The 26264-nt window shown below is 35.0% G+C and overlaps 2 protein-coding genes across 15 annotated transcripts in view; both read right to left on the bottom strand.

Moving 5' to 3' along the window:
- Positions 1–26264, bottom strand: part of Stacl (SH3 and cysteine-rich domain-containing protein) — a 137507-nt gene that overhangs the window by 533 nt on the left and 110710 nt on the right. For 2 of the 14 annotated variants that reach the window (XM_076114553.1, XM_076114568.1), the window contains 13 exons: positions 26128–26253; positions 25885–25962; positions 24985–25053; positions 13457–13614; positions 11102–11146; positions 9756–9874; positions 6962–7129; positions 5964–6149; positions 4358–4423; positions 3445–3576; positions 2291–2368; positions 1199–1341; positions 270–500 (listed from right to left, as the gene is read on the bottom strand). In XM_076114553.1, the coding sequence (XP_075970668.1) occupies positions 270–500; positions 1199–1341; positions 2291–2368; positions 3445–3576; positions 4358–4423; positions 5964–6149; positions 6962–7129; positions 9756–9874; positions 11102–11146; positions 13457–13614; positions 24985–25053; positions 25885–25962; positions 26128–26253 (1599 nt within the window). Of the gene's footprint in view, positions 1–269; positions 501–1198; positions 1342–2290; positions 2369–3444; positions 3577–4357; positions 4424–4932; positions 5245–5639; positions 5766–5963; positions 6150–6961; positions 7130–9755; positions 9875–11101; positions 11147–13456; positions 13615–24984; positions 25054–25884; positions 25963–26127; positions 26254–26264 lie in introns of those variants that run through there. The other 12 variants (XM_076114557.1, XM_076114556.1, XM_076114559.1 and 9 more) reach the window with 12 other exon arrangements.
- Positions 19662–22410, bottom strand: LOC142973034 (uncharacterized). The gene is made up of 2 exons (XM_076114552.1): positions 22255–22410; positions 19662–21757 (listed from the first exon to the last, which is right to left on the bottom strand). The coding sequence occupies exon 2, from the start codon at positions 21679–21681 to the stop codon at positions 20881–20883; it is 801 nt and encodes a 266-aa protein (XP_075970667.1). The 5' UTR covers positions 21682–21757; positions 22255–22410; the 3' UTR covers positions 19662–20880.

Raw genomic sequence — 26264 nt, 5'->3', positions numbered from 1 at the left:
AGCGGAAAATATCGTAAGAACGTGTAGCAGCGAAAAAGCTGCGTGAAGGGGCTCTCAATTGAAATTTAACCTATCTAGTCTGGTTCTTTCGAATATTATTTATAAGCATTAATACTCTTTACCAGTAGAAAGTAAGCATAAACATACTAGATATATTATATCAACCCGTTGTTTCCGAAGCACTTCTTGTTAATTCAAGTCAAAACTTTCTTCAAATCAAAATGAATACGATTACGATGACTTTGTAAAAATGTAGACGGAATACATACCTGAAGATTATGCGTGACCTGCAGCGGTCGCTCCCCGGCCTGCAGCTTAGTGCAATACTTGGAGGGGAAGTATCCGATCTTGCCCAAACACTTGCCCTTCCACCAGTCTGGGTCAGAGGTATCGATCACGGTGACCTTATATCCGGCCTTCAAGTCCAACTCGTCCGCGTGGCGCGACTTGAAGTTGTACAGGATCACGTACAAGTTTGTTGGCAGGAGTCGTTGGTGCTTCTGTAGATAAATTTCGTAAAGTTCAACAATTTATAGTTTTTGGAGTTCACTATATAGAAATATATTTCAGATTGCTTCATTACTTTGGACGTTCTAAGTAAACTGATTGTTAAATCTCGTTTTTCTGTTAATTAATCATTTAATTACACGAAGTTTAAGCAATGCCACGGAATCATTCCTAAGAGCAATTCTGAACAATTTTGTTTCGCCAAAGATTAAACAAAACACAACAAAAACGGAGTCTTCTAGGATCGGACAATAGTATTAATTACTTATCTACGAAAAGTATATTTATTTAGTTGGCAGCTGTTTTAGATGACATTTGTTACATATGAACAATATTAAATTACATGTATTAAGCGAGTCGATGCTCCCGTCCCAATTCACTCAAATAGTCGAACCAGCCTCTCAGACTCGTAATAATATGTCAAAGATTGATTCATCCTTATTTTATCTAAGAACATATTCTTGGATCTGAATAACAAAATGGAATGAATGCGGACATTCAATGCCATGCAATCAGACTCTTCATTTTATTTTCGCTTCGCAAATTGCCTCGTGTATACCACTGCATTATGCTCGTTTCGCTCGGAATATAAATATACAAATATATTGCAATGTGAATTGCGGACAATACTTATTTCATTTACTATTTCCTTGAAAAGCGTTTAGGGAAAATAGTTATCCTCAATACTTACACTCGGTTGTTTTACTGGAGACGGACATGGACTCGCACTATTCGAAGACAGGCTCTTGTCAGGCTCATCGGGTAGTTCAACACTGCTCATACGGCCCCCACGTGCACTCAGTAGTCTTCGGCTATGCACCGGCGATGATGGCGCTATATATTTCAAACATTGTTATTTTATGCGTCACAAAATCAGCTGGGTGAAAACACGCATTTTAGGACACACACACTAAGGGAACTGTAGAAGCTGTTTTGCTTTATTTCTATTGTTGTCTTTTTATTGAATAGTCTGTTTTAACATTTTTATATTTATAATTCTCTTGTATATGTCAAAACTATATCACAGTTAATATATTATGTTAAAGTTTACTTTGCCAATATGTTGTAAGCTTCTATAGTAGCTTCACAGTTCGCTAATACATATGACAAAATTGCTTTAGTGTCAGCAAATCCCATTGAACTAAAGAACTACCATTTATAACGCAGCGATATATCTTTATCGATCTGCTCGCATTGTTGAAAACGCTGTTACATATAAACGTTTTTTGAATTCAAATGGGTTAATTTGACTTATTTTATATGCAGTCATTTAATGTTACAAATGATAGAGCTTTAGAATATGGTATTGCCATGGAATTTAAATTGTGTTAAATAAATATACTGCAAACATGACGATGGAATCATTTTTTGTATTAATTCACTTGCCTTACTGCAGCAGAGTACAGCCACATCAGTTAATAAACCAGTTTAACGCATTTATTATGCAAAACAGAATGCATGTTTCAACATGCAAACCAATTCAACGAACATATTATAAAAGGGGTGTAAAACTCAAACTTATTAGATTAACGATACTTATCTATTAAATAACACAGAAAAACAATGTTGTATCAGTGAATTGATAAGACTACTAATGAGTTTCCGATCTTTATACCGGGTATTATGATAGCTATTATCTTTGAAAGTGTAACATACATATATTATGTTGTTCGAAACTCAATAAAGGCTTTGAGCAATTGTTTTATGTGTATCTAAAACTATAAATTAACTGAAACAACATGGTTTACCCGGTTCATTCATTTTCAAATTAAATATAACGTACATGAACGTGTATAATTATGAATCGTGTAGTTATTTATTCTATTAAAGCCATGTCTCATGCAAACTGCTCTGCAGTTACCTAAAAACACAAAAAATAAATAAAAATAATGATTGGCATGCATATAAATATTACTTACGATTGATCGTTGAAGATATAATCTATCATTGGATAGTGAGTGTTCGGAACTTAAGTAAAAGTAGTTTAATTTTCTGGAACCTGTTAAATTTGTAGTGTTAACAGATATTTTTTGTAAGCCAATGTTTTTGAATTTGTTTATTGAGCCGATGAAATCGAAGGGTCGGTACGAAAAACCGCTCAAATAGCAATTTTCTACATTTCAGAACCACGTCGGAATCTGCAAGGTCTTCTAGAGAGAATAATAACCAGTAAATACCTAGCAAGATTCCAATTCTAACACACACAAGCTAAGCCAAAGAGGGGTAGACTTTAGAGGTGAACATCGCTTGTGCTCACAACATTGCTCGACATCAATTACCGGAGTCCAAAGAACCAAAAACAGCAAAAATACTAACTCTTGTTGAGGTCATTCTATACAAGCAAAATATCTGAGCTAAACGACCTCGAAGCGAAATTCTTTGCAGAAGAACAGGGCTTGATACCGGTTTTAAGTCTCTACGGTTAAACCTGTTAAATTCTTACAACTTAATTTAAATGTTGGCTAAATTTTGACAAAATTAACTTGGAACAAAATAAATAGCACTGAGCGAAAATGTACAAACCAATAATGGTTGAGTTAGAAAGGTAAATATGCGTCAAAGAAGTGTCATTTTTACAAATTTTACGCGCCCACTTATGATTTCTCTGATGGCTTTATACAATAGATTTTAGGAAAACTTGTATTTAACGAAATATATAACAATAAAGGTTATATGATTAATAAACCAGTTGCAATGCTTTATACGCCCTCATTCATGTGCTAATTAACAAGTTTTTTACTTTGAATTAAATAAACATGATTAAAAGAACTTAATACTATTGAAATCATGAGTGACATTTCAAAAACGACACCGTCTTTTCAAAAAGTATATAAAATGATCGTTATATACCAGTTCAAGCCCCGGCAAAAAGCTTAATAAAATGTGAAGCGTGAGGTTTTTTGGACCCAGGCGTGTGTATTACTGGCATGTTCGTACATAGCACGCGGCTGCCCTGCGAGGGCTGCTGGTCGCGCGCCGGCCGACGCCTCAGCTCTCCACATTCCGGTGAGTCCAGCGACAAACTCTTCATCCTAAGGTTCAACTTTTGTCGTCTCGGAGAATGCGGCGCTATAACATTGATGTAGTATGAGCATTCAGCATATACTCACCCACTCCATTTGTTATTATTTCTTTCAAAACCATCGTGTCTGATAGATGCTGAAGGATTTATGTAGACTAATTTTCAAGTTTATTGACCGACTATAGCATAGTGAATGCATGTAAAGTAATTTACTTATTGTAATTGTTGTGTCTTTAGTTTTATTTGTGAAACGATAACAAATTATGGTCTGTTGGGCAAGTATTTTGTTTTGCTGAATTAGATGACTCTCAATTTTAGGTATGTTAATATTATTAAGACAATCTAATTCACAATTTGAAAGGTCTTGAACTTAAAATGTTTCAACAATTAGATAGTAACTAAGAAAATATTGTGAATTAGGTCTTAAACAGTAAAAACATCGAATACGAGCAAAGTATAATTTAATTACAAAAAAGTCTACTATGTGCGAAAGCAGTGCAAATAAAATTAATGTTATTATAAAAGAAGAATAGATGCAAAAAGTAACAGACGATAGTAAAACCTATCAGCTACAAGTAAAGTATTTATTAGACACTACTATAGTGAAAGCTACTCTTTGTCGTGAAGTTTATTTGAGTGACTACGAGGCGCTCAATATCTATTAACAGATGCTTGTCACAGCAGCTTTCAGATAGTAACGGAAATGTGGTTCATCGTATGAATGAGGTTTGTTGTCAAAATGCTCATCAATGCAACGTATAAGTATTCGAACCAACGTGGAAGTTTTATCTACAGGGATTCGCATATATACGATTTCAATATCGGTACCAGGTAAGGGACTGGTGCGGTCTGCTTGCCTCAACATTTGGGCACTCTTGGAGTTCTTCATTGAACCTGTGTGGACAAGTAAACAGGAGCGGGTCTATAAATATTTCAATACTACATTTTTTTCTACTAATCCTTTCGTAGATGTTAACCTGCGTAAATGGAAAACAAACAAAACGCTGGGTTAGTCCTAAAGAAAGCGCAAACAAACTCTGTTAATTGGCGGTTACAAGGGTCTGGTATTGAATTTGAGCTTGCGTGTTCTGTCATGTTATTTAACTCAGTGTGTTAGTCACTGATTTCATGTTTGAAAGTGATTCAGTAAGTATATCGGATTACGATAAAGTGAATTTAATTTGAAGTCATGAAAGGCAAGTGATAGGTTTATGGGTGCAGTGAAAGAAGTAGATAGGCTTTGTGTCAATAATGTGTACCGCCGATGTTAAAAACGCATGCATACATCGGCCCACCGCCTCAAGCCATGCACCACTTACAACAAAACGCACTCGCAGATATGTAAAGACGACTCCGAATGAGAGTGAAATAGAGTGCTTGAGGGTAACCAGAGAAAAGGAAGCTTATTTTTGAAGTTTATTGTAACAGTAACAATATATGTATAATATATATCACAGTACGCGGGGCGCTTCGGGGTTACATTATAGACATTCGTGAAGCGGCTATTGAGGACATGCCAAACTGCCGCGCTGAGCCATTGCTCTCGCCTTCGAGGCGATATCATATAGTTTCATTCCCGTGGGTTATAGCTTTGTAGCCTAATCATTTCTTGCGGACGCTTGCTGTGGACTTGAGAATCGAAGGCGGTGGATCGCCGTTTTCGTTAACTAGACATAGGGGCTGTCCAAAAGGTCGCGTCGTCGTCTCCTCCGTCTCTGCAAAGACAACGTGCGGACAAAACAAAATAAATATAAGCAAAATTAACACACCAAATTAACAATAAGTAACGTAACAGAAAAAAGTAGAAGGATAAACAAAATGAAAATGTTCGGGTCGAGTATGACATTTCGCCGAGTTCGTCTATAATGCCTAATCATTCAGGAAGAGGTAATGAGCCCGGTGAATGGACAGGATAAGCATCTAAGGTGCTTGCCGAGCTTCGACTATTTTAGTCCTATTTTCTAATCTAACACTGCAGTCGCGAAATAAAAAGAAAAAGAACATAAAATACTGAACACACAACGAAAATGTGGCACCGTAAAACCCTGGAGACGGGACAAACAAAGCAGTGAGACTGAGAGAGCGATGCGCTACAGCCGTGGGCGCGTACTTTCCGGCAGGGAAATTGACCGGTGCTGCGGCGAGCCGCGGCGCGACCGGGAGCCCCACATGGACAAACTCTTGACGCCGGCGAAGAGTCTGCGCCGCATACCGCCGTCGGGCCGCGTCGCCTCGCCTACCGACAAGCACCGCTCAGTACCGACCGCACCCCGCCCCCGCCCTGCGCCCGCGACTATACAATGCGTGCAAAAAACAACTCGACACTACTGAAAACGAGTGAATCTGAGTGAAGCTGCCGGTCAGCCATCGGCGGCCGCCGGCCTACGGCGCGACTCGAGCGGAGAAGCGAGCGAGCTCGGGTGCGGCGCCAGACCTGAGCTAGAGGAGACGGGTTGCGGTGCCACGGCCAGCCCAGCGGTCGGCCGCGCCGGCGAGCGCGCGGGCGGCGGCTCCTCCGGGGCCGACACCCGCACTACTGGGCCCCCGCGTGAATCCCCACCCGGCTTCGCTATTTCGTTGGCCCGCTTCAGAACTTGGTAGGTTTGATCCACTTCCTCCTCTGAGCATCAGAGATCAGAGTCAGTTTCACGATCGCCATTACGACTAGGTGGGACACGAACTCGTGGGACTGTTATTTGTGTGCGCGAGGGTGGCAGATGATGTCTGGAACTCGCTTGTTAGTAAACCGTTTATGTACAGTATTTTTTGCAAATGGGCTGGGTTCATTGAATGTTAGTTGTATCGAACGCTCGGCTTCGGAAGGGGTGCACAGGGGTCACGCCTGTTTGTTACCGTACCCTCGTCACAGTAGCTATCGAAATCATCATCGAACTCGATTGATCCCTTGAATGAGATCTTGGTTAATCTCTGTCCTGGCAGCCACCCGTCTTCCACCCCTGGACAACGTGAGTTTAGCTTCTGACTGTGTTTGTATAGCTGATTCGTGTCTATTATGATCGTTGTGTCTATTGCAAGCTCGATGGGGCTGTGTGTCATGTTCTTAATCTTTGAGATTTTTATATAAATTCATCATATTTTTTACATAATCGTAAATAATCTTGAGAAGAAATATAACGTATGGGTTATTCCAAAAGTTCATAGTGTACTCAGATAATCAACTATGCCTCGTATTTTAAATATATAATGTGGAAATGTTTTATTTCATTACAATTTGGAACTTACCATAACTTCTGAAAGCATGATCTAATTGGTAAGAAGTATTACAGTTGGCATAATGATTAGTTAATTACGTAAGCATGTTCGTACTTTAGACTTAAATATCAAAATGTTTTTTTTATTATATTTAGGTATACTATTAGTGGTTTGCATCAGAATAATATGATCTCTTATTGATATTTTGTAAAAACTTACTTTCATCGTCAAAAGCTGTTTCTTGTACCCTGTGGGATTCGATTTCCGAAGTACTTTTTTGCCTGCGCAGAAGTCGTGACTTAGTCACACACTTTCCAACTTGAGGCATGCAATCTGTGTGGACGTTCATCTTGCAGAGACGGCACCGTAAGCCTTGGCGAGTATGACCTTAACAAAAAAAAAACAAAAACTTTAATGGTTACTGATATTTTTAGACAACCACATTGACATTGACAGAATTAAATTAATTGATAATCACATGACAAATAATCATTATGAGCATATACATAATGTAACTTACAGAAAGCTTTCCAAAAATCTCGATAAAAAAATACGAATTCGATACGTTGGTTTACAAGGTTGGTCATTGGATTCCTTTATAATCTTTATTTGTATAAAATTCCTTTGCTTTGCAAAGAGTTTATTTGTCAAACAAATTACACGGTAAACACGAGGTCGGTGAGGAAAATCCATAATGATGAATTGTTGCTACGCCTTTCAGGTGAGTAGTTATAACTTGTAGTTAAATGTTTAGAAGAAATTATGCAGTTTATAGCCAGACTTTGAACGATGTGATTTATAATACAATTATTTATATAATTTACTTTAACCGATGAACTACGCTTACACTATGGCCATCAAACCATGAGGCGCGTAGAAAGAGTTAATTGAATTTCAAAATAATTCTGCGTTTCGTAATGCTTTAGATTTAGAGAATTATATCGTGTTTCAGGTGTAGGTATATAGGTGTCAACTTTCTTTTACATAGTACAACACATCAATCAAATTATATAGGTTAGTTAAGTTTGGTACGCTATGTTACCTTAGGAGTCAGTGACCCAAAACCTTAAAAGCTGGATAAGTTTAAGGTTGAATGGCGATATGAAAGGCTTATCATCAACGGGGGAAAGGTTACGTATTTACTTCGAGAAATCCACTTAATATATTCTACCCACTGAAAAATTACTCACACTTATAGCGTTTCTGAGAAAACGATTTGTCAGTTATATTCGCTTGAGTCTTGTTTGCAAATAAGTCGGAGTAGAAAATCACAAGAATAGGTTGGCACAAATTAAGAAAGTAGGTACATAGAAGTACATTCCTTCCAAGGAAATGAATTACCAAAAGAATCGTGTCAAAATTTAAATATATTTACATGTTATATTAATTAACTGTGATTTATTTTAATTGTTATTTAGGATGCTATTTATTTAACTCCCAGCCATCACGATTTCAGAAAGATATTTACTGATCATGGTGCTCAAAGCAGGTAAGTTTTGCAGCATTATGACTAAGGGTTAATACAGAGATATATATTTTAAAGTAAATAATATTTTCTACAAAATTTGAGCTAAAAAGTATTTAATAAATCTGACGGAAACTGGGGGAAGCAAGCCTATGAAGAAAGGGCTAAAATAATAACGACGTTTCTAAGTTAATGTTATTCCAATTATATCAGGTCAATATTTCCTGAAATTGTTATCCAAGTAGCAGAAAAACACGCGGCACGCAAAGTTTTAGTTGTGGTTACAACTTCTAATTTATTTTAGGTTATCGGCGCTGATTAAACAGTAAACAAGCGCACGCGAATGGGTCTTTAATACTCGTGTATTGAAATCAATATTAGCCTGATTAAGTAATACCTGAATGGAACCGAATTTGTCACGAACAATGACTAGTTTTTAGCTACATTTCATAATAAAAATGTGAACCTACTAAGATGACAAGATGACCCAGAAAATAGTGGTAGGTAGATTAATACTTATAAGATACGTAATCACTATTAAATTTCCAACCTAATTAAATATTCATACAACAACCAAGGTATAATATTTTTTATTTGCCTAAATTTAGAACAAGGCTTTACATAGATATAGGTCGTATTAAATATAATAATATACAAGGTACCGCGTACACCAGAGTCATTAGCCGTCTAATGAAATGTATAAGGCACAATTCATTCCTATTGAATTAATTAATTTTATTGCGTAATAGCGGTCTCTAAACCTTGTTATTGTATAAAAATGGTATTTGACACCGTTTGACACGGAAAATAGGTTACAGTTGATTCTGTGATTATAGTTGCTAGGAAATTGTTGACTTAATATACTCGTATCATTTCTTAACATTTGACTTTAAAATAAATATTTTTTTTAGATTAGAATTATTTAGTGATAAGAAACACTAAACAAAATCATGATCAGGACGATACAAGTACGGGATTTAAATACATACAGCTACGACTGCAACGTACCTACTTTAAAAAGGCTAGTATAGCAGTACACAGGGGCACTGCACGCGAAATTAAATTTATTGATTGCTCGTGTCGAAAAAATACAACTTAGGTTTGGTAATTGCAAGCGATCGATCAAAAAGTTCATTTATGTAGTTGAATCATTTAGAGGTACACATTACAGATACATTGACATGCTGTTTTAATTGGACGGCTTGGTCTGTAATTGGTGTTGAACCCAAGTCAATAAACCTCGTCACCCTTCGTGCTAGGCACTGCGGGAATGTGTAGACTAACGTGTTTAGGTACACCTATAAAGATACCCCGAGGTTTTCCAATTTCAGATACAAGGTGGGTGCCTGGCACAAGCTGTGTAGACTTGATTATAAGCTTTTATTCAGATACAACAACATTGTCTAAGATATCTGTCAGCTACTTAGGTTTATATTGTTGTCTGTTGTGTCACTGCCCGCCTGTAGTCCCTCGTAATTAAATATGATGAATTGATTTTGTTACTATCGCTCAAAATGTTGATACGTAGTATAGATTTTGATGCCTTACCTCTAAGAACTTGTGAGCAAACATCACAAGGCGTGATTTTCTTGTAGGTGTATTCTTGAAAGTTATGTGCCTCGGAATCACCGCCGGCGCGCATCGCGTCTCTTGCAGCTCCATTCCTCCTACAAAATAATGCACATTTGTATACAAATTGTAATGTTATTGTGTTTACCAGATTTACACAGAAACATGTATTTTTGAAGAATTCTTTACAATTTATCTGTAGATTTATTACTTCATTCTTTTGGCTATAGCATTTCTACAGCAACAATTTCATGGAAAATAGTAAAGACGTTAACCGTAAAACTCAAAGAACTACATTTTTATTGAATATATTGATTGAGCTTAAGTGATGAGCGTTTAATGGTTTTTCGAGCTTGTAAGTATAATAATGGGTTATATTTATCATCATTATATTCTGTAAAGGCTGTCACATTATTCTATTCGTACGTCAAAGATATCGATCGATGACACTCAAGGTCAAGGGGAGACAGCCCGTGAATCAGTCTGCGAGGTGGTCGGTAATAATCAGTCCCCAGTCGACACCGGTACAACACCTAATGAACTGCTCGGTAATGGCCTTCATTCGCCTTGACGTTGTTCAAAGCACGAACTGTCTCCTTCAGAATAACATTATTATTAAATAAATTAATCTTCAACATTTAATCCAACTGGAAAACAAAGCAAGCACATAGATTCTTTTACTTATTGCGAACTGAACTGAAAGGCGAGAAGAATAAGTGCTCATTCACGTTGACTCGCGGGCGCGGTGGCGGGCGCGGTCGCGAAATATCAAACATATGGCGATGTACCGAAGTGTTCACGTACAAACCGTTCGCGCGGTCTAAGTCGCGGGCGAGCTAGCGGTGCCGCGCGCGGCCCGCGTGGCGCGCTCGCGCCAATATCAAACAAGTGAAGATGTTCGTGTGTGTTCACGTGGAACTAGCGGTGGCGGGCGCGATTCACTCGCGACGTCAAGTAAGTTCAACCAGTTTGAGCCAGTTTGAGCCAAACGCCCGCCTGGCGGCCAACGTGAACACAAATCGCCACGTCCCCGCGCTCGCGACCGCCACCGCGCCCGCGAGTTCCAACGTGAACAAGCACTAAGTTCAATAATAATTAAAGGGTACCAAGCAAATTACTTGGCGGAAATGTGATTTGTATTTGAAAAGAAAAAGCTGGTGTACATAATTGCTACAATTAATGTCGTGTTACATCTACACAGTACATATTAACATGCTGAATTTAAGAGTTGTATCTACGTGACCAAGGATGAGTAGTAGATTCAATATGTTTGGAATAAATGAAACGTTTACAAACATAGGCTCACACCTACAGGGCACAATTACCTCATCGCCATAACCGTCGACACCGCGTGGTACATTTGATTTTTTCTTTATCGATGCAAAAAGAGAGAAACATCAAGATGAACATAACACGAAATAAACGTGATCAAATACAATTAATCAATGATGTGCAGAAACCTGTGTGATAGCGATGCATTTGGTAACGAATAAACGGTATATTAAAACTTTTAAAGGTTTCTGGTACATTTTCGTTATTAAAATGTGAATTAGTATCATCACAGATTACATGGTATAAAGTCACATTAGTGTTAGTCATTTAATTCAATTATGGTATAATTGGATTAAATACGATTTTACATTAGATTGGTTACTTTATCACGTGTACTAGGTATGTGGGATCGTGAGTAATATTAAAAGAAAAGAACAAGTGACCGGCTTAGGTACTGCTAAACTATTTGTTGTTATTAAATGACTAACAGTTAAAACATTTTGCTGTCACTAGACATTAGGCATGATAAAAACCCTTAAGCGATATCAAAATGGATGTGAACATTATATAAACATAATAATATTTAAATTAGCCTTGTGTGTTAGTCAGTAAAATTATTTATATGTAATTTGACAACGATGCAATATTATCTTAATTGAATTTCATTCCAACTACACTGCTGTGTTTGATTCTATTTAAATAATAAAGTGCCTACTTATCAATAAGGTAAATACCTATAAATTAAGTGTTATAATTGAAATATGAAGAAAATATACGCGTGTGAGTGCGATGTACGCGTGAACGAAAATCTTGAAACATGGACATTCAAAAACATTTTACTTGAAAGAAAATTTTACTCGTAAATTGAGTGACATTAAAATGAAAACAAAATCATATTGGGTAAAGCACCACTTCTGCCTCGTATTGTGCAAATATACTTGTTCAGTAACTATTGTGTGCATCTCGTTATCTTGAGTTTTATTATTTGCACAGAGCTCTCGAAGTATCGCCAGTTGCAGAATTTCTCTTGTTAAAGATTTTATATTATGTATTCTTGAGCGGTGACTGAATTTTATTTGAAGTGTATATTTAGTTAACATTTTATGTATGGAATTTATTTATAAAAATATTTAAAAACTTTTGGAAAATAGCTTCCTCCGTAACAAAGTCATACAGATTATAAATTAGCTAAATACATTTGCGAGATGGATATCAGACTATAAATGTTTATTTTCTTCAAATAATAATCATTATCTATGTTAAGCTCATTTAGAAGCCTTATGAGAAAAGCGGATACTTGCTAGTAATCTTGTTTACAGAGCCAGACATAATGCTCTTACATAATGAACGTGTGATCAATAATTGTAATCTGATTTCTCTAACGATCATGACAATGTGAATTTCCTAGGTATTTAGAATGCTAGCACGAGCACCGGCCAGCTGCGTGCCTCGTAGAGCCGCAGATTACAATCTAGCTCGTTCAATTTCAGTGTACAAGGCGTCGTTTAAATGGAATACCGTCAAAGTTCGCCTCCAGCCTGGTGGCTGAAATAAGTTTAATGTATTGTGCTTGATACCCGCTATAAGGTTGAGACTGCCTGAGATTTAACTGCAGCGTTCGAATCACCTTATAATGTTATAGGTGCTTAAAATATATTATAGTAAATGTATGAAATCCATCCAACTAAAGTGACTTGTTTCTTTTTTCAGGAGAATACTTAATTCCTAAACAATTAACGATTTTTCCCATAATGATCATATTTATTGCTTTTACAGTTTCTGTTCAAATTCAATATGCTTTTAAACTATACAATTTAATAAATGGGGTCCCAGCCTGCATGCAGCTTTGTTTTAATAAAGTCTATTTCGCTCATACTGCTGTAACATGTAGGTTAGGCAGTGATCCAAATGGTGCTATATATTGTTTTGATATCTTATGCAGCAGTATACATTGTTGAGTAATGGGAAAAGGTCAAGAGCGATAAATACAGCTCGTTGAGCTCGTGTACCTAAACATTAGGTAACATTCTATGGCATCTCGTTTTAGAATATTGTGGTCTCACCGATTCAAACACAAATCTTCAACAATAAAAAAGGGCTTAATTACAACATACGTTGAGCTAATCATTAATCGATTTTGTAATTGCATTTATTATCAATATTGATGCTATTGCGTATGTAAAATTATTAAAATTTCTTGAAAGTAATGAACATTTCACTTGACTTTAAGATTAAGGATACGTACGTTGTGCATTGCATTCGTGAAAATTCAAGTAAGTTTCAACATCCATTTTGATGATACAAATGAGTAAAATATGTAACCTGTGATGGTTTGTATTTCCATGCTTTGAATTGATCTTTGCTTTTAATTATATTAGTTAGTTTGAAATACATGAAAAGTGTCTTACTTGTCTGGTGGTGCAGCGTGGGGTGGGGGAGCGCTGGGCGGCTTGAGACTCCTGAACGCCTTTAACCATTTGTTCTTCATACTTCCTGCTGATGATGAAGACAGTTTCCGATCTACTGCCGCCGCGCCGCTATCTGCTTTCGCTGCGAACAGCTCGCGCTGAAACAATAGATTAGAATTAACCACTATCTTTCAAGGGATCGAACCTAACTTTGCGTGATTTGTTCTTTCGTCAATCTGTTTATACAATAAAACAGGTTTTTTAGAAAGCGTTATGTTCAAAGATCATCTTTCTGATATTTTCTCGATTTTAGTTAATGATATCAAACTAGGCACATCAAAACCAAAACAACATTTTCTTTACATACATAATAGGTACAGTCAGATTTCAGAATTCGCCGCGTTAAATCAAAGTCAATTCATATAATATTAGACTGTACAAAGTGTTCAAGTGTACACACGATACAAAAGCTTCAGAGTACGCACATGCAGAAGTTTCAATGCCTAAGACACATTGCAAACGGTTTGGTGCTGTAGTTTTCATAGTATTCGTAGCATAGATAAATAGTAACATAATATTTCCACAGTTTTACTGAATGTAATTTGTGGAGTTGCCAAATGTTGACCCGCAATTTATCGAGCTCCGACAAAAATAAGTTCAAGGGTTTAGCAGACCTAGCCAAGAAAGATTTTTAACTGTTAGATTTCCTGACTCTTATTCTTTTATTGTTTTTATCTTTGAAAAGATAACCGAGTTAATATACCGTTTTTTTTAAAATCCTATCCGACGGGCGCTGCTTTAACAATACTATAGGATCTTGAAAAGAAATAGCAATGAGCCAAACCATAAATATGCATTAACAGTACATGAACATGTGGGCTACAATTGCAGGCGCTGTGTCCGTAGATGTCCAGTGATTGACATCCATGCAATCTTAGTACCTCTGTACTGTAGTCAGTATTACATCAGTTTAATTAAAACCTTTATTTCTTGTCCTGAACGCGAGAGTTCTAACTAGTGTAACTATAAGAGAATGTTACATATTGTAATGTTTGAACGTATCTTCCTTTCTCTCAATTTTACAAAATTTTTGCTATTATATTAATAAATACAAACTATAAACAATATTAATAGGAACACGTGGGTATGTAGGTGCGCGGAGAACATATAAAATACCTATTTCACCTACAAAGGATGTCATTTATTGTATCAAGTGGTAATAGATAAAGTGTAGCTCCCGAGAGAAATGTTCCTTATAAAAAGATTTATAGAAAAAAAGTCACGCAGAATATTAGTCTAGGTAGTTATTTTCCTGTTTTGTTTCAGCTGTGTAGAAATGAGAAAATGATATTAGATTTCAATCACGTAAACCATGTAAAAGAAGTTTATCTGTAGGTAGGTATACTAGATTCATTCATTTCAAGAATGTTTACTGCTATAATCTATTGCTAAGGCCAATAAAATAATGAAAGTAAAATAGATAGTATAGAGTATTTACTCAGTTTGTTTCCTAAAATAATTAGTTTCTTATATACGTTATCAATTATTTTCAAACAGATGATTTCACGATGCATACGATGGTACATTTTGGTACCACCTAAGTTCATGATTAGATATATTTTAGTTTATGACAAAAGTTCTATTGAATCCAGTTTGCTAAGAAATTGCGATGACGACGTTTCAAAAATAGCAATGAGTAGTAATCTGCCTTAAGAATGTATGGTTTCCTAATGGGTAAGCTAAATCTTTGACTGCCTCCGTGGCGCAGTGGTTTAGGTCACCACGCCGATACCACTGCATCGGGAGGTCGTGGGTTCGATTCCCACACGGAGCAATTATTTGTGCGATCCACAAATAATTGTTTCGGGTCTGGTTGTGCTTTGTGTCCGTTGTTTGTATGTTTGTAAAAGTCCCCGCGACACAAGAGCAATTCTTAGTGCGGGAGTTGTCTTTTAAAAAAAGAAAAAAAAATAAAAAAAAAAATCACATTTAATATTTTCGCCCGAGGAGTATTCGAAGGAATTTTACTCTACGAAACAAAGGAAAAGCTTGAAATCTAGAAAAGTAACAGTATCACAAGATGTCGATGAACTCTACTTTTCTTATAAGGCAATCATGTCAATATCCCTATAGAATTGGAAGCTGTCTAAAGTTTCTACCAATAGCAAATCTGTCTGGAGCAAGGATAAGTAAACTTAGATATAGCAGCAAACCATGGCACATAGCACTTTTACCGGTTAGGTATTTTTTTACATTCTTAGTTAAACAGGTAAGCTTCAAGAAGTGATTTGAAAGTGTTGTAAGTTTATAGCAGATACTTGTTTATGTACCTATATCATTTAAACTTTGCTGTGCATGCATACCAATAAACTTACTTCAAAATGTTTATAATACCTAATTAAGATTTCCGATTTGGGGATGTATAAATGGTATATATAGATTCGATGGGGGACCCAAAAAATAAAACAAGTACCTAAGCTTTGCTGTACCTAACATACGTAGCACAAATATGGCAAAGATGATCCAGTGAAGATAATAATATATACCTAATTCATATTATTAGTACAAGCGAAGGTTCTAACTAGGTACCTTATATTTTTTTGAAATAGTAGTCTCACCTTAACCGCACACTGTGTGATGCAAATTAAGTGATTTACATCCCTTTCATTCCTCAAGCCTTTCTCAACTTTTTGCGGAGCTTTTTAAATTTTTCTCTTAAATTTATATGTCATCACCGCCGGTGTCGGAGCAAAATATTTATGTATTAGGCACATCCACGACAATAGAATAAATTATGTTCCCTGAGTGGTGACATAATTTTATTTAAGATGTTTTTGAGTTTTATTACTCAAAGCAATGTCCAAGAATATTTTTTCCTAGTGTCAATTCAGATAAGTGCATTATTAACTTAATGGACGCAGTTCTTTGGAATAATATTTAAATAATTGTATTATACCTTTTCCTAGCCACGCTGCAAAAATTCAGGAGGTATTAGTTAAGCATTGCTTAGATATAAGTTAAAGACGGATGTTTAATTCTTAAACATTTTATAGGCATTACAATAAAAATTGCTTTTATGTTTGAGAAACTATTCAGTAGGTAGGTACTAAAAAAAAACTTTAAACACTAATAATGTGTTTAAATCTTACATTGGAAAATAAAAAATCTTTATTTAGTCCGGACCGCTAGGTGCTAGTTAAGGGTAAATCAATAAACGTTAAGTCATAAAAATCAGACGTCAATCGGTTAGGCTTTTGCAGTTTAGAACAATAAAAGCACGTGAATCATGATTATGCTATGAACACGATTTCGTGCGTTAACGGCCTGTACACCTACAATGTGCGTGTGCTAGGTTTTTATAAAACGTTCAGTGATTTTTGTTACTGATTACCTGTAAGTACCTGTAGTAGACCTGTACGACTATATGTACCTACATACAATAAACAGGTTGACTCGTTAAATTCGAGTTCAGAATCACGTGTTTTTTTTACTAAATCCTACAAACAAGGTTATCCAAATGAATTTTAAGCTGGGGAAACTGGCAGTAGTGTATACAAGTGTATTAATTACTATAATATGTTTAATGCTTCGCATATTATTCAACTTTAACATACCTACCTACAGAAGAAATACCAAGGAGTAGATAAATATGTAAAGGCTGAGAGAGATTGTGTAATTGTTAAGGTAACAAAAGATCGTTTATGCCTCGGTTTAACTGCATCAGATAGAAGAGCAGAAGCGTGTCAAGTTCAAATAAAGGCCGCAACCATAAAGCTTCTTATCGCGGCGGATGGACGACGACGGTGAAGCGAGTTATCAACCATACCCTTTATACCCTCTTTTTATTCAAGTTGTCTTCAGAAACTACTCCTTTAGCGAGCCATTTTAAAAGGGACGTCTTTAGATGACTGTTGAATGTTTATTTTTTTAGAAACCATCTTTGTTTTTAGTCGACGGCACAACATTATCTATTTAATTTTAGGGAAAGTAAAATGAACATATCTGTAGGTACCTATCCGTACGATATCACTTGATTGTCTGCATATTAGGTACATTCTATTAACAGGATATTTACCCAGGTATAACTTTTTTCAGACGCGATCTACAATTTTTATAAGTAGGTACATATTGAGAAACCCCATTCTTTTAACTAACATAATCAATTTAGAATTATATTAGGTACGTAGATCGACATAAGGTAGGTAGGCAATGAAAAAGATTTACTTACTAAGTAAATATCTTGACATCTTTTAAACTCTCAATAAGCATTAATAGCATACAGCTTAGCTAATTACAGCTCTATTTTAGCTTATGTGCACATAAATAAATGAGAACGCACTGAAGCTGTAAGCGACCAACACAATCGACATGATATTATTTTGCAAATATGAATCTAAGTTTTAGAGTCATGGGTAGGTGGCAGACCAGAGATCTTCACCGAGCGACTACACACCAATAACCACATGGAACAATGTAGGTACGAAAAATTACTAACAGTGACTTACATCATTAAAATACGCTTGCTCTAATCGCTGTCGAGTCTTGTTTGCTTTACTGTATTCAGGAAGGCTGGACTGTCGTCGCACTCTCATTCTTTGCTCACGTTCCATCGTCATTAAATCAGATTTTTGCGACAGTACCAAATAGTGTAATCTGTGTATTATATCCATATTGAAATATTTTTTGTGGAAGTTCAAATTTTCATTCCAAAATCACTCGAATATAAACTTGGCCATTTATATTCATGGAAACAGTGCGTCAAAATAATAACTTTATAAAATCAGCGTACAAATTTTTATATAAATTATTCCAAAAAGTTTTCATGAAAACAATGTTACTGTTTTAATATTAAGTTTATAGGTCTTTGTCAATATTACAAAAATAGTGTTAAATCTACGTTTCGTAGGTAGTTTCAGAAGTAATAAAAAAACGACGCGACTATCTAATCTACTGATGAGTAAAACTGAAACGTGAAAACGCGTGTCCGCGAGCTGGCGACCCGCTAGTGAGGGCGGGCGCGAAGTGACTGGGCTGTAGTGGCGCCGGATGTAGCGTGGTGGCGGCGCTCCGACGTCGCCCAGCAACCGTTTGCAAACAACACGCAATCGTTGATGACAAGAGTTACTTATGTATGGACGATTTATACTACAAACTCATTAGTTAGGCATTCATTTATGCAGAATTCAAATGTAAAGTAGGTGCCACTCATCAAAACTTGCACTAAAATGAAATACAATAAGTAATGTAGGTAACTATTTCAGACGACGAAGGAATTAACAGGATCTTACATTAACTTTATTTTACTGCATGTGTTGACAAATCTGACTTAAGCCAAACTATATTAAAAATTTAAAACTAAACCTGTGATTTTGTTGAAATTGTATATATCTAAACGTAGACAAGACGTTGAGATAGGACAAAGAAGAGTTTTAACCACTGAAAAATATCTCATTCCCAAAGAGGCGGTGCTGCGAGTTATTTTATCTTATTAAAAAGGACCAACGTATGGGCATTAAATGCTCTCCTTTAGTGAGATTGTATTTTAGTTGTATATACCTCTGTGGCACGGTGGGTAGCGTATGCAACTGCCGTGCATGTCTCAGGTTCGAATCGCAGGTCGGACCAGTCTTTTCTGTTAAGAATTTCTCAGAAATTGCTCGGAGTTAGGAATTTGAGGATGTAGACCTCCTTGCCTCGTGGTATCGGGAATTATGCAGAACCGTCGGTCCTGTGCCTGACCTACATATCACTGTAACGTGTCGGTTTAACAGTCCCACCGAGCTGAGAGTAAAGGAATAGAGTGTACCTGTGTATTGTGCTCGCACTTGGACCCTATAAACAATGTCCAGCACAGTTGGTTGGTTTCAATGAAACTGACCGTCGCGCCGTAGTCGAATATCGGCTAGAAGGGCATTATTATTTATAGGTCGATACGGCAAATACCAGGAGTGTTAGATATTTTTTGACGGCCAACCAATTTTGTGTCGATTAACATAAAATATATGGTTCCGCCTATGCTTCAGATTGATCCAGATTGTTAATAATCTCCTTTAAACTTATTAAAATTGTTCATAATTTACCACGCCATTAAGACTCAGGTTGGCAGAACAAGTGTAGTATTATGGCGGAATTACTTACGGAAATCTAGTCATCAGTGTGTAAACAGGCGCATTTAGGGTATTTTATGACAAAAAAAAGAAAAATATAACTATTAATATTTTATTAGTACTTTAAGGCAGACAATGACATTTAGTAATGTCTCAAAAAGTAGTCAAATGAGTCAATAAGACTATATATTCCTTAAACTTAACCCTTTAAATATACAACAATCAATAAATACAAGTTTGTGTAAATAGTTAATTCTGCCAAACAATGTTAACAAATTGTCAAAAAATCCATATATACTTTGTGGTTTGTTATAATAGTTGTGCAGACATTTATTTTATTTATTACTATAAGAAGTAAAAAGGAAATCACAGACACAAATTGGCAAAGTGATATGTATTATGAAATATTTAGGAAACATTTTTACGCAGTGTAAGTAAAGGAAAAGCTAACAATGTGTTTGTATATATGCAATATAATAGTTAAGGGATAAACATTGCAGGCATTGAGTTGTAATTAATGAAAATTCAACTCTTGTAACAACAAAATTGGTTGTAAGTTTTAATAGTCAACAATGCTATAAAAACTTTAAAAGTATAACATTGTCATTTAGTAAAAAAAACATAAAGATAAGGCAAACATGTGATAATACCACTTATTTTTTAATTTTGCAGGCACATTTCTGAACAACATGTTGTGATAAAATCATTGCATTTTTGGTCACAAAACACCCTATTAACTGTAAGTGTAAACTATTTCAACTGCTAAAATATTCTTATTTCTAAGGTATGCCAAACTTGTTAGTTTAATACATGGTCTCATACCTATTAACAGTTAAGATTTTAAAACAGGTATAAATAGCCTTATAGCATGGAGGGATAATTTAAAAAGTTAATCTAAGTGGTAACAATGATAAATAACAAATAAATATAAGAGCTTTCAAATCCAATAGAACACAAAACATTGTATTTAGACCAATGTTTTCATAATAGGCATATTGCAGTTTATTTTTAAATTGAGTTGTCACTCAAATTTTAATTGACCTATTTATGCTTAAACCTAATTATTGTACTTATGTAAAAAAAGTAATTACAATAGTAACATTAACACTAAAAATGTTTCTATGTAAATATTTTATAGGACATGATAAAGCACCATGAATAACATTGTTTACTCTGTTTCCTATTAGGTATACTGCTTGCATGATTGTCTTTGAAAATGCTAATCCTACTTTAAATATTAAATAAGATAATTTATTATTAAGCCATATTATGCTAAATGAACTCCAATTATCTAATAAACAAATGCCATGATATTCTCTATGTTTCTGCTATTTTAGATTTACCATTGAGTTTACCCAATTGACCCAACATAAGAACAGTGTTGATTAAATTTTCTGAATAAATACGTTGATTGGTTTCCATTCTTCTTAACTTTTGGACAACATATTTAGAGAAAAATTCAAGCTCATTTTCATTTCCATGTGATCTATTTGAATCTTCTAAACTCCTTTTACGTTTAGCATCTCTAGAGTTTATTTGGTCAGAGGTTTTCGCTTTTCTCTTTGGAGACTGATTGGACTTAATATCACTACTGCCACTGTTAACAAATGCTAAATTTAGATCTTCACCCAAATCATTGGCTTCTTCCTCATTCAATTGTATAGTCAAATCATCGGGCACTGTTACCATAGGCACATGGTTCTCAGAAAATATTGGAGATGGCAGGAATGACACTCGTTTTCTAACTTTGACAGCAGAGTGTTTTGGTTTATTAGTAATTGTATCTTCAGCAGTTGCAGCAACTGTATGTCTTCGGTTTGTTTTGGACTTGGTTGCTTCGGTAGAGTTATTAAGGCGGCTCACAGATTGTTTGTTGCTCCAAAAGTTTACCTTTATTTTTTGTTTTGGTTTAGGCTTTTGCTCTGTTTTAGGTTTATTTAGAATTCCAGAAGGAAATTTATAACGAATGTTTTCATCATCACTTTTCACCTTATCTGCTTTCTTGAGTTTAGGTGATTTAGAAATATTGTTAAAATAATCAGCATTAAGTTTGTATCTAATATTGTCATCATCAGATTGATAACCATTTTTCTTTGAAGCAGCTGATACAGGTTTCATTTTATGTTTTGATATAATATTGTTTTCGTATATTTAATTAAGGTTCTTGTAAACGTATTAATTCTTTAATCTGCACCTGGAAACAAAAACCAAAAACTGAGATTAGAAATCAGTGCAGCAAGCTCAATGTAAGTATTCCAAAATCTATCGAAATGATGTACCGATGACATTCACATATCAATAACACTCGCGCAGGTTTCCCGCGTAAAACATTTTACAGTATTTTATACGACAAAACCGTGCATTCAATTTAAACAAGAATCATTCAATATTAAACATAAGTAGGGTTTTATGAGCAGATACTAAAGGCTAAATTGATGTTTTCTAAGGCATCAGAATCAAAGATAATATCATTTTGAGGTTATAAAAGAACTTGTATATTTATACTACAAAAAATGTTATAATATTTGGTTATCACACTGCTAAGTACATTTGCTGTATCATATATAGCAGATATTTGGTTGTTTGTTACAGAATTATCTCGATTTTCCTTATATTAATGTCTCGTCATCAAGTTTAGTTACTATACAATTACTATTACATAATCATCATTAATAATTGAATATAACTTACCAATAAACAGTTTCATAATTATTCACAATGTCTTCACACAGTAGGTTGGTCACCAGATACAAAAATAAATAAATATTATCCACGAATACAAACACGACACGCACGATTTCGAGTGTTCATGACGCGAAGTAATTCCAATTTTATCCGCTAGGGGCGTCCGCGAGTTATCAGGCGGGAAAACTATGGAAGCGTTCATTAGAAAGTAAAAACATTATCAGGCAAGAATAAAATATTGAAACTTAATAACGAATTCACAAGCAACCTTTCAAAAATAACATTAACACATCAAACGCTAGTTTCGGTCGGGAATAAAGAGTTGATAAGGAAATATACTCTAAGGTAGGTAATACCATTGTTCTATGAATACACTTTTGTATTATAACTGCGACTGTGGATATGTGTGTATGTTTGGTACTCTTTCACGCAAAAAATACGGAACAGATTTCGGCGAAACGTGCTAGATAATTACACATACGAATTTTCAAAATTTGATAGATAGTCTATTACCGTTATCACCTAGGACCAATTGGTGAGAAATAACTAGCAAATAAATTTCACAAAATTTTAAATAATAGGTATCAAAATACAAAATACCTATTCGATCACTATCACACACTTTATTTAAGAAAATAATTTTATAAGTTGTCTTAATTCTGCCCTTTAACCTGTTTATGTAAAAAAGGTTTTATTGATCAGACCGATCTCATAATTTTTAACATCCTAAATCTCACAGCAATAAATAAATATAAATTACACAACGAACCAACGTATCGAGTATAGACTGATCTACACATTATGCCCAAACTTACACAATATTTTACGTCTAACTGTGTAAAAATAAATGTAACCCGTAATAATTATCTCCTCGGAATAATACGGACTACAAATTTTGGGTAAAAAAAAGCAGGGTATCGTAGCTATAAAAGTCTAAGTAGTTTACATTGTTATTACCATGACAGGCAAGTGAACGTTATCGGTTTTTATGTATCTATACGATAATGCAACGCATATAGTTTCACTAGTTTGTTAAAAAATACTAGTCTACATTATTAAGATGACCTACGTAGATATCCCTTTTAAGAAGAAAATTACTTACCATATGATTTTTCATAGAAATCCAGCCCATCTTGGCACGAAACTTTAACTTCCGTTTATTATCCGTGATTAACGTTCGTATGATTACAACACTTTTAAAATGTCCACGATAGCGATATACACGCTTTTTATTATAAAACAAACGTTTTTCAGTAACGCGAATTGGGAGGTTATGACGGTCTACGAGATTTGCTCTCAGACTGAGTGGGAGGCTGTGCGCAATGCGGCAACGCTGTCTACAAAACATTAAACTTTAACAAGTGTTCTCGTTTGCAGCAAAACAAACACGTAAAGATTTTCTATGTGTTTTTTTGTAATAACATAAGAAGAGAGATGTCAAAAGAGTTTAAATCGTTAAAAAATAAAACATAATAGTCAGTTTTTGTTAAATAAACCTTGTTTTATGTTTTTATTTAAAACTGTTAATAACACCAAACTGACCAAGCCTGTCCAATTTCAATTGAATTATTCTATTACTAGTAAAAAGTAATAATGAAAACATTTTTTTATTTGTTTATAAATAGGCGGGAAAAAGTTGAGTTTATTGATTTCTTTTCTGAACCCATTTCGCATGTGCCTAGAGCTAGGCTTGCGCACTAGTGCGGTGTCTATGAATTGGTTTATTCATATGTAAAAGGCCCAAAGATGTTGAAAAGAAACTGTTGCTGATCTCGAAATATTTATCTTTTTCATCAAACGTACGTTTTCGTAGCTTTAGTAAAAAGCGGAAATGAGCTTAACTATAATTATTCAATTTAAAAATATGATATTGTTTCTTCCTTTTCATGTAATATTTACCCATGAAACTCAGATAAAAATGACAATTTAAACCTTTAGCCTCTTATGTTGCTATTCTCCGAGAGTAATAAATTTTCTCTAGGAAAATTTAAGTCTAGTACCCAAACAGCAGGGTCAGAATAGGACACATTTTTAATGTTTTCCAGTAGGTAGATATGTAAGAATCTACTCATGAATAATTAACAGCCTTTTTATTTAGAGTTTTGTAAGTTATGTTACCAACAATATTTTTTTGATAAGTGATAGTTACATAGTTTTTAAATTTCTTATGTGCGTGCTACATAGAATGAACATTATTGAATTTTATCTTTTTACGAAGAATTTATTTTTATGCAGGTTGCCAGGCATTCATTTAGGTTTCTGCAAAAAAAATGTTCGGCGAATTGTAATTGATAGGTCCACTGGGAAACCTTTTCATTAGACATTATTGCGTACAAAATTACTCTTTGTGATGGAGTGTGCAAAACGTTATGCCGTGTTTTTTAACTGAAACCTTTATCGAATTTAGAGGGTACCTACTTGCGTACCAGTCCGTAGTACGCAACTAGAACTATTTTTTACAGTTAAATAAATAAATTTAATTGGTATTAAATGGAAAAAAAATATTCAAATTTTTACCCGTTTAATACAAAAACCATGACGACACTCTAGTTTTCACCCTAGCCTGTTGTTTTCACTGTTGTCGGTTTCTTCATGTAATTGACAGCACATACTTAGTTACGGTATGGAGAAATGTGTAGTTTTGGTTTTCGTTACAAAATTATAACTTTGAACAACAGCACAATGTAAATAATTTTGGCAAATGTAGCTAGCAAGTAAGTTAGTATAAAGACTTACCTGAGCTCTCACTGCAGCTAGATGTAATTGAGTCGCCCTGTAGTCGTATTTCTTGATGGAAATATCCTCCTGTATAAATGGAATTTACGTTATTTAAATTTGCTGAATTCAAAAACTTTTCTTTAACTTACATAAGTAATTGCATATTTTAGAAAGTAAACATTTGTAAATATTTATAATTATTATTAACGAGATACTCTGTGTGACATCTAGCGCCAGAATGTTAACAATTTGCTAGTGCTCGCCCTGTTATACGACACAAAGTTTGGTATGAGATTGCCAGATGGCTCTGTTCACTGTTCACTTCGCCTGAAAGAGGTCACTAGTGGTACTTTAATGGCATCAAAGCTACAAAATAAATATTTTTTGAAACTTTTCAAAAAACTTTATTACGTACGTTGTTTTTTTTTAATCTGTACTTATTTATGTGAATAGATGATGATGGCCTAAACTTGCTGAAATAGTATTAATTAGCACTACCAACGACTCTACGTTGTTAAATAAATAACTTAGTAAATATTATTGTAAGTTTGTGCAACAGCAGCGGTAACTTAAAGCCACTCGCGCATCTATTATGTTTTATTCTTCAATACCAGACTGAGCGTGAAATTTTAATGATGTTGAAATCAGGCCGATTTTGTTTTCGCTGTGTTGCTCCAAAATGTTTTCGATTTAACTTTACGGTCGACTACACAGGTTCCTTTACTTTACTTTGATATATTTACAAGGGTTCTTTCGATGTTTTCACTGTTCTGATTAGTTTCGGTCAAAGCAAAATTGAAAATTCATGTAAAATTATATTCTTAACGCTATGCTAACTTTCATGATTTCATGATAACGATTTTCAGAGAAAAGACCGATTTACTACCTTACTTTGTGTAAAACATGAAAGACGCTTACCTGAATCTCATTGACTTTGTTGTAGAGGTTGCTTTCGATGCCCCTGGTTTGATGTCGAGCTAGAGCATCAAGGCTATCCTGCAAAATACTATTTATTAGATATCTTATTACTCAAATCGATGTTTTAATTAAGTTTACAGAACTTTATTCATAGACAACTTGTTTATTTAAATTCATAACATCTAGATTACCGATAAATAGAATTGAAAGATCTAGATTAAAATTTACAGAATAAATTCTTACTTGAAGTTGTTTAATCTGTATTTCTAAGTCTTGAGCATCCTTCCTGAGCTGGTCGTAGTTAACGCGCGCTTGTGCGCCCATCCTGTCCAGCAGGATCTCCCCACGAAGAATCGGCGGCATGCTCTCCTTTGTAACAT

Source organism: Anticarsia gemmatalis, chromosome 5 (assembly GCF_050436995.1).
Source record: "Anticarsia gemmatalis isolate Benzon Research Colony breed Stoneville strain chromosome 5, ilAntGemm2 primary, whole genome shotgun sequence".
Taxonomy (NCBI): Eukaryota; Metazoa; Arthropoda; class Insecta; order Lepidoptera; family Erebidae; genus Anticarsia; species Anticarsia gemmatalis.
The sequence above is the reverse complement of the archived record's forward strand: the minus strand, read 5'-3'. Positions and strand labels throughout refer to the sequence as shown.

Coding starts and splice junctions, on each gene's coding strand:
- LOC142973034 (XM_076114552.1), bottom strand. CDS start 21,681: ATGAAACCTGTATCAGCTGCTTCAAAGAAAAATGGTTATCAATCTGAT.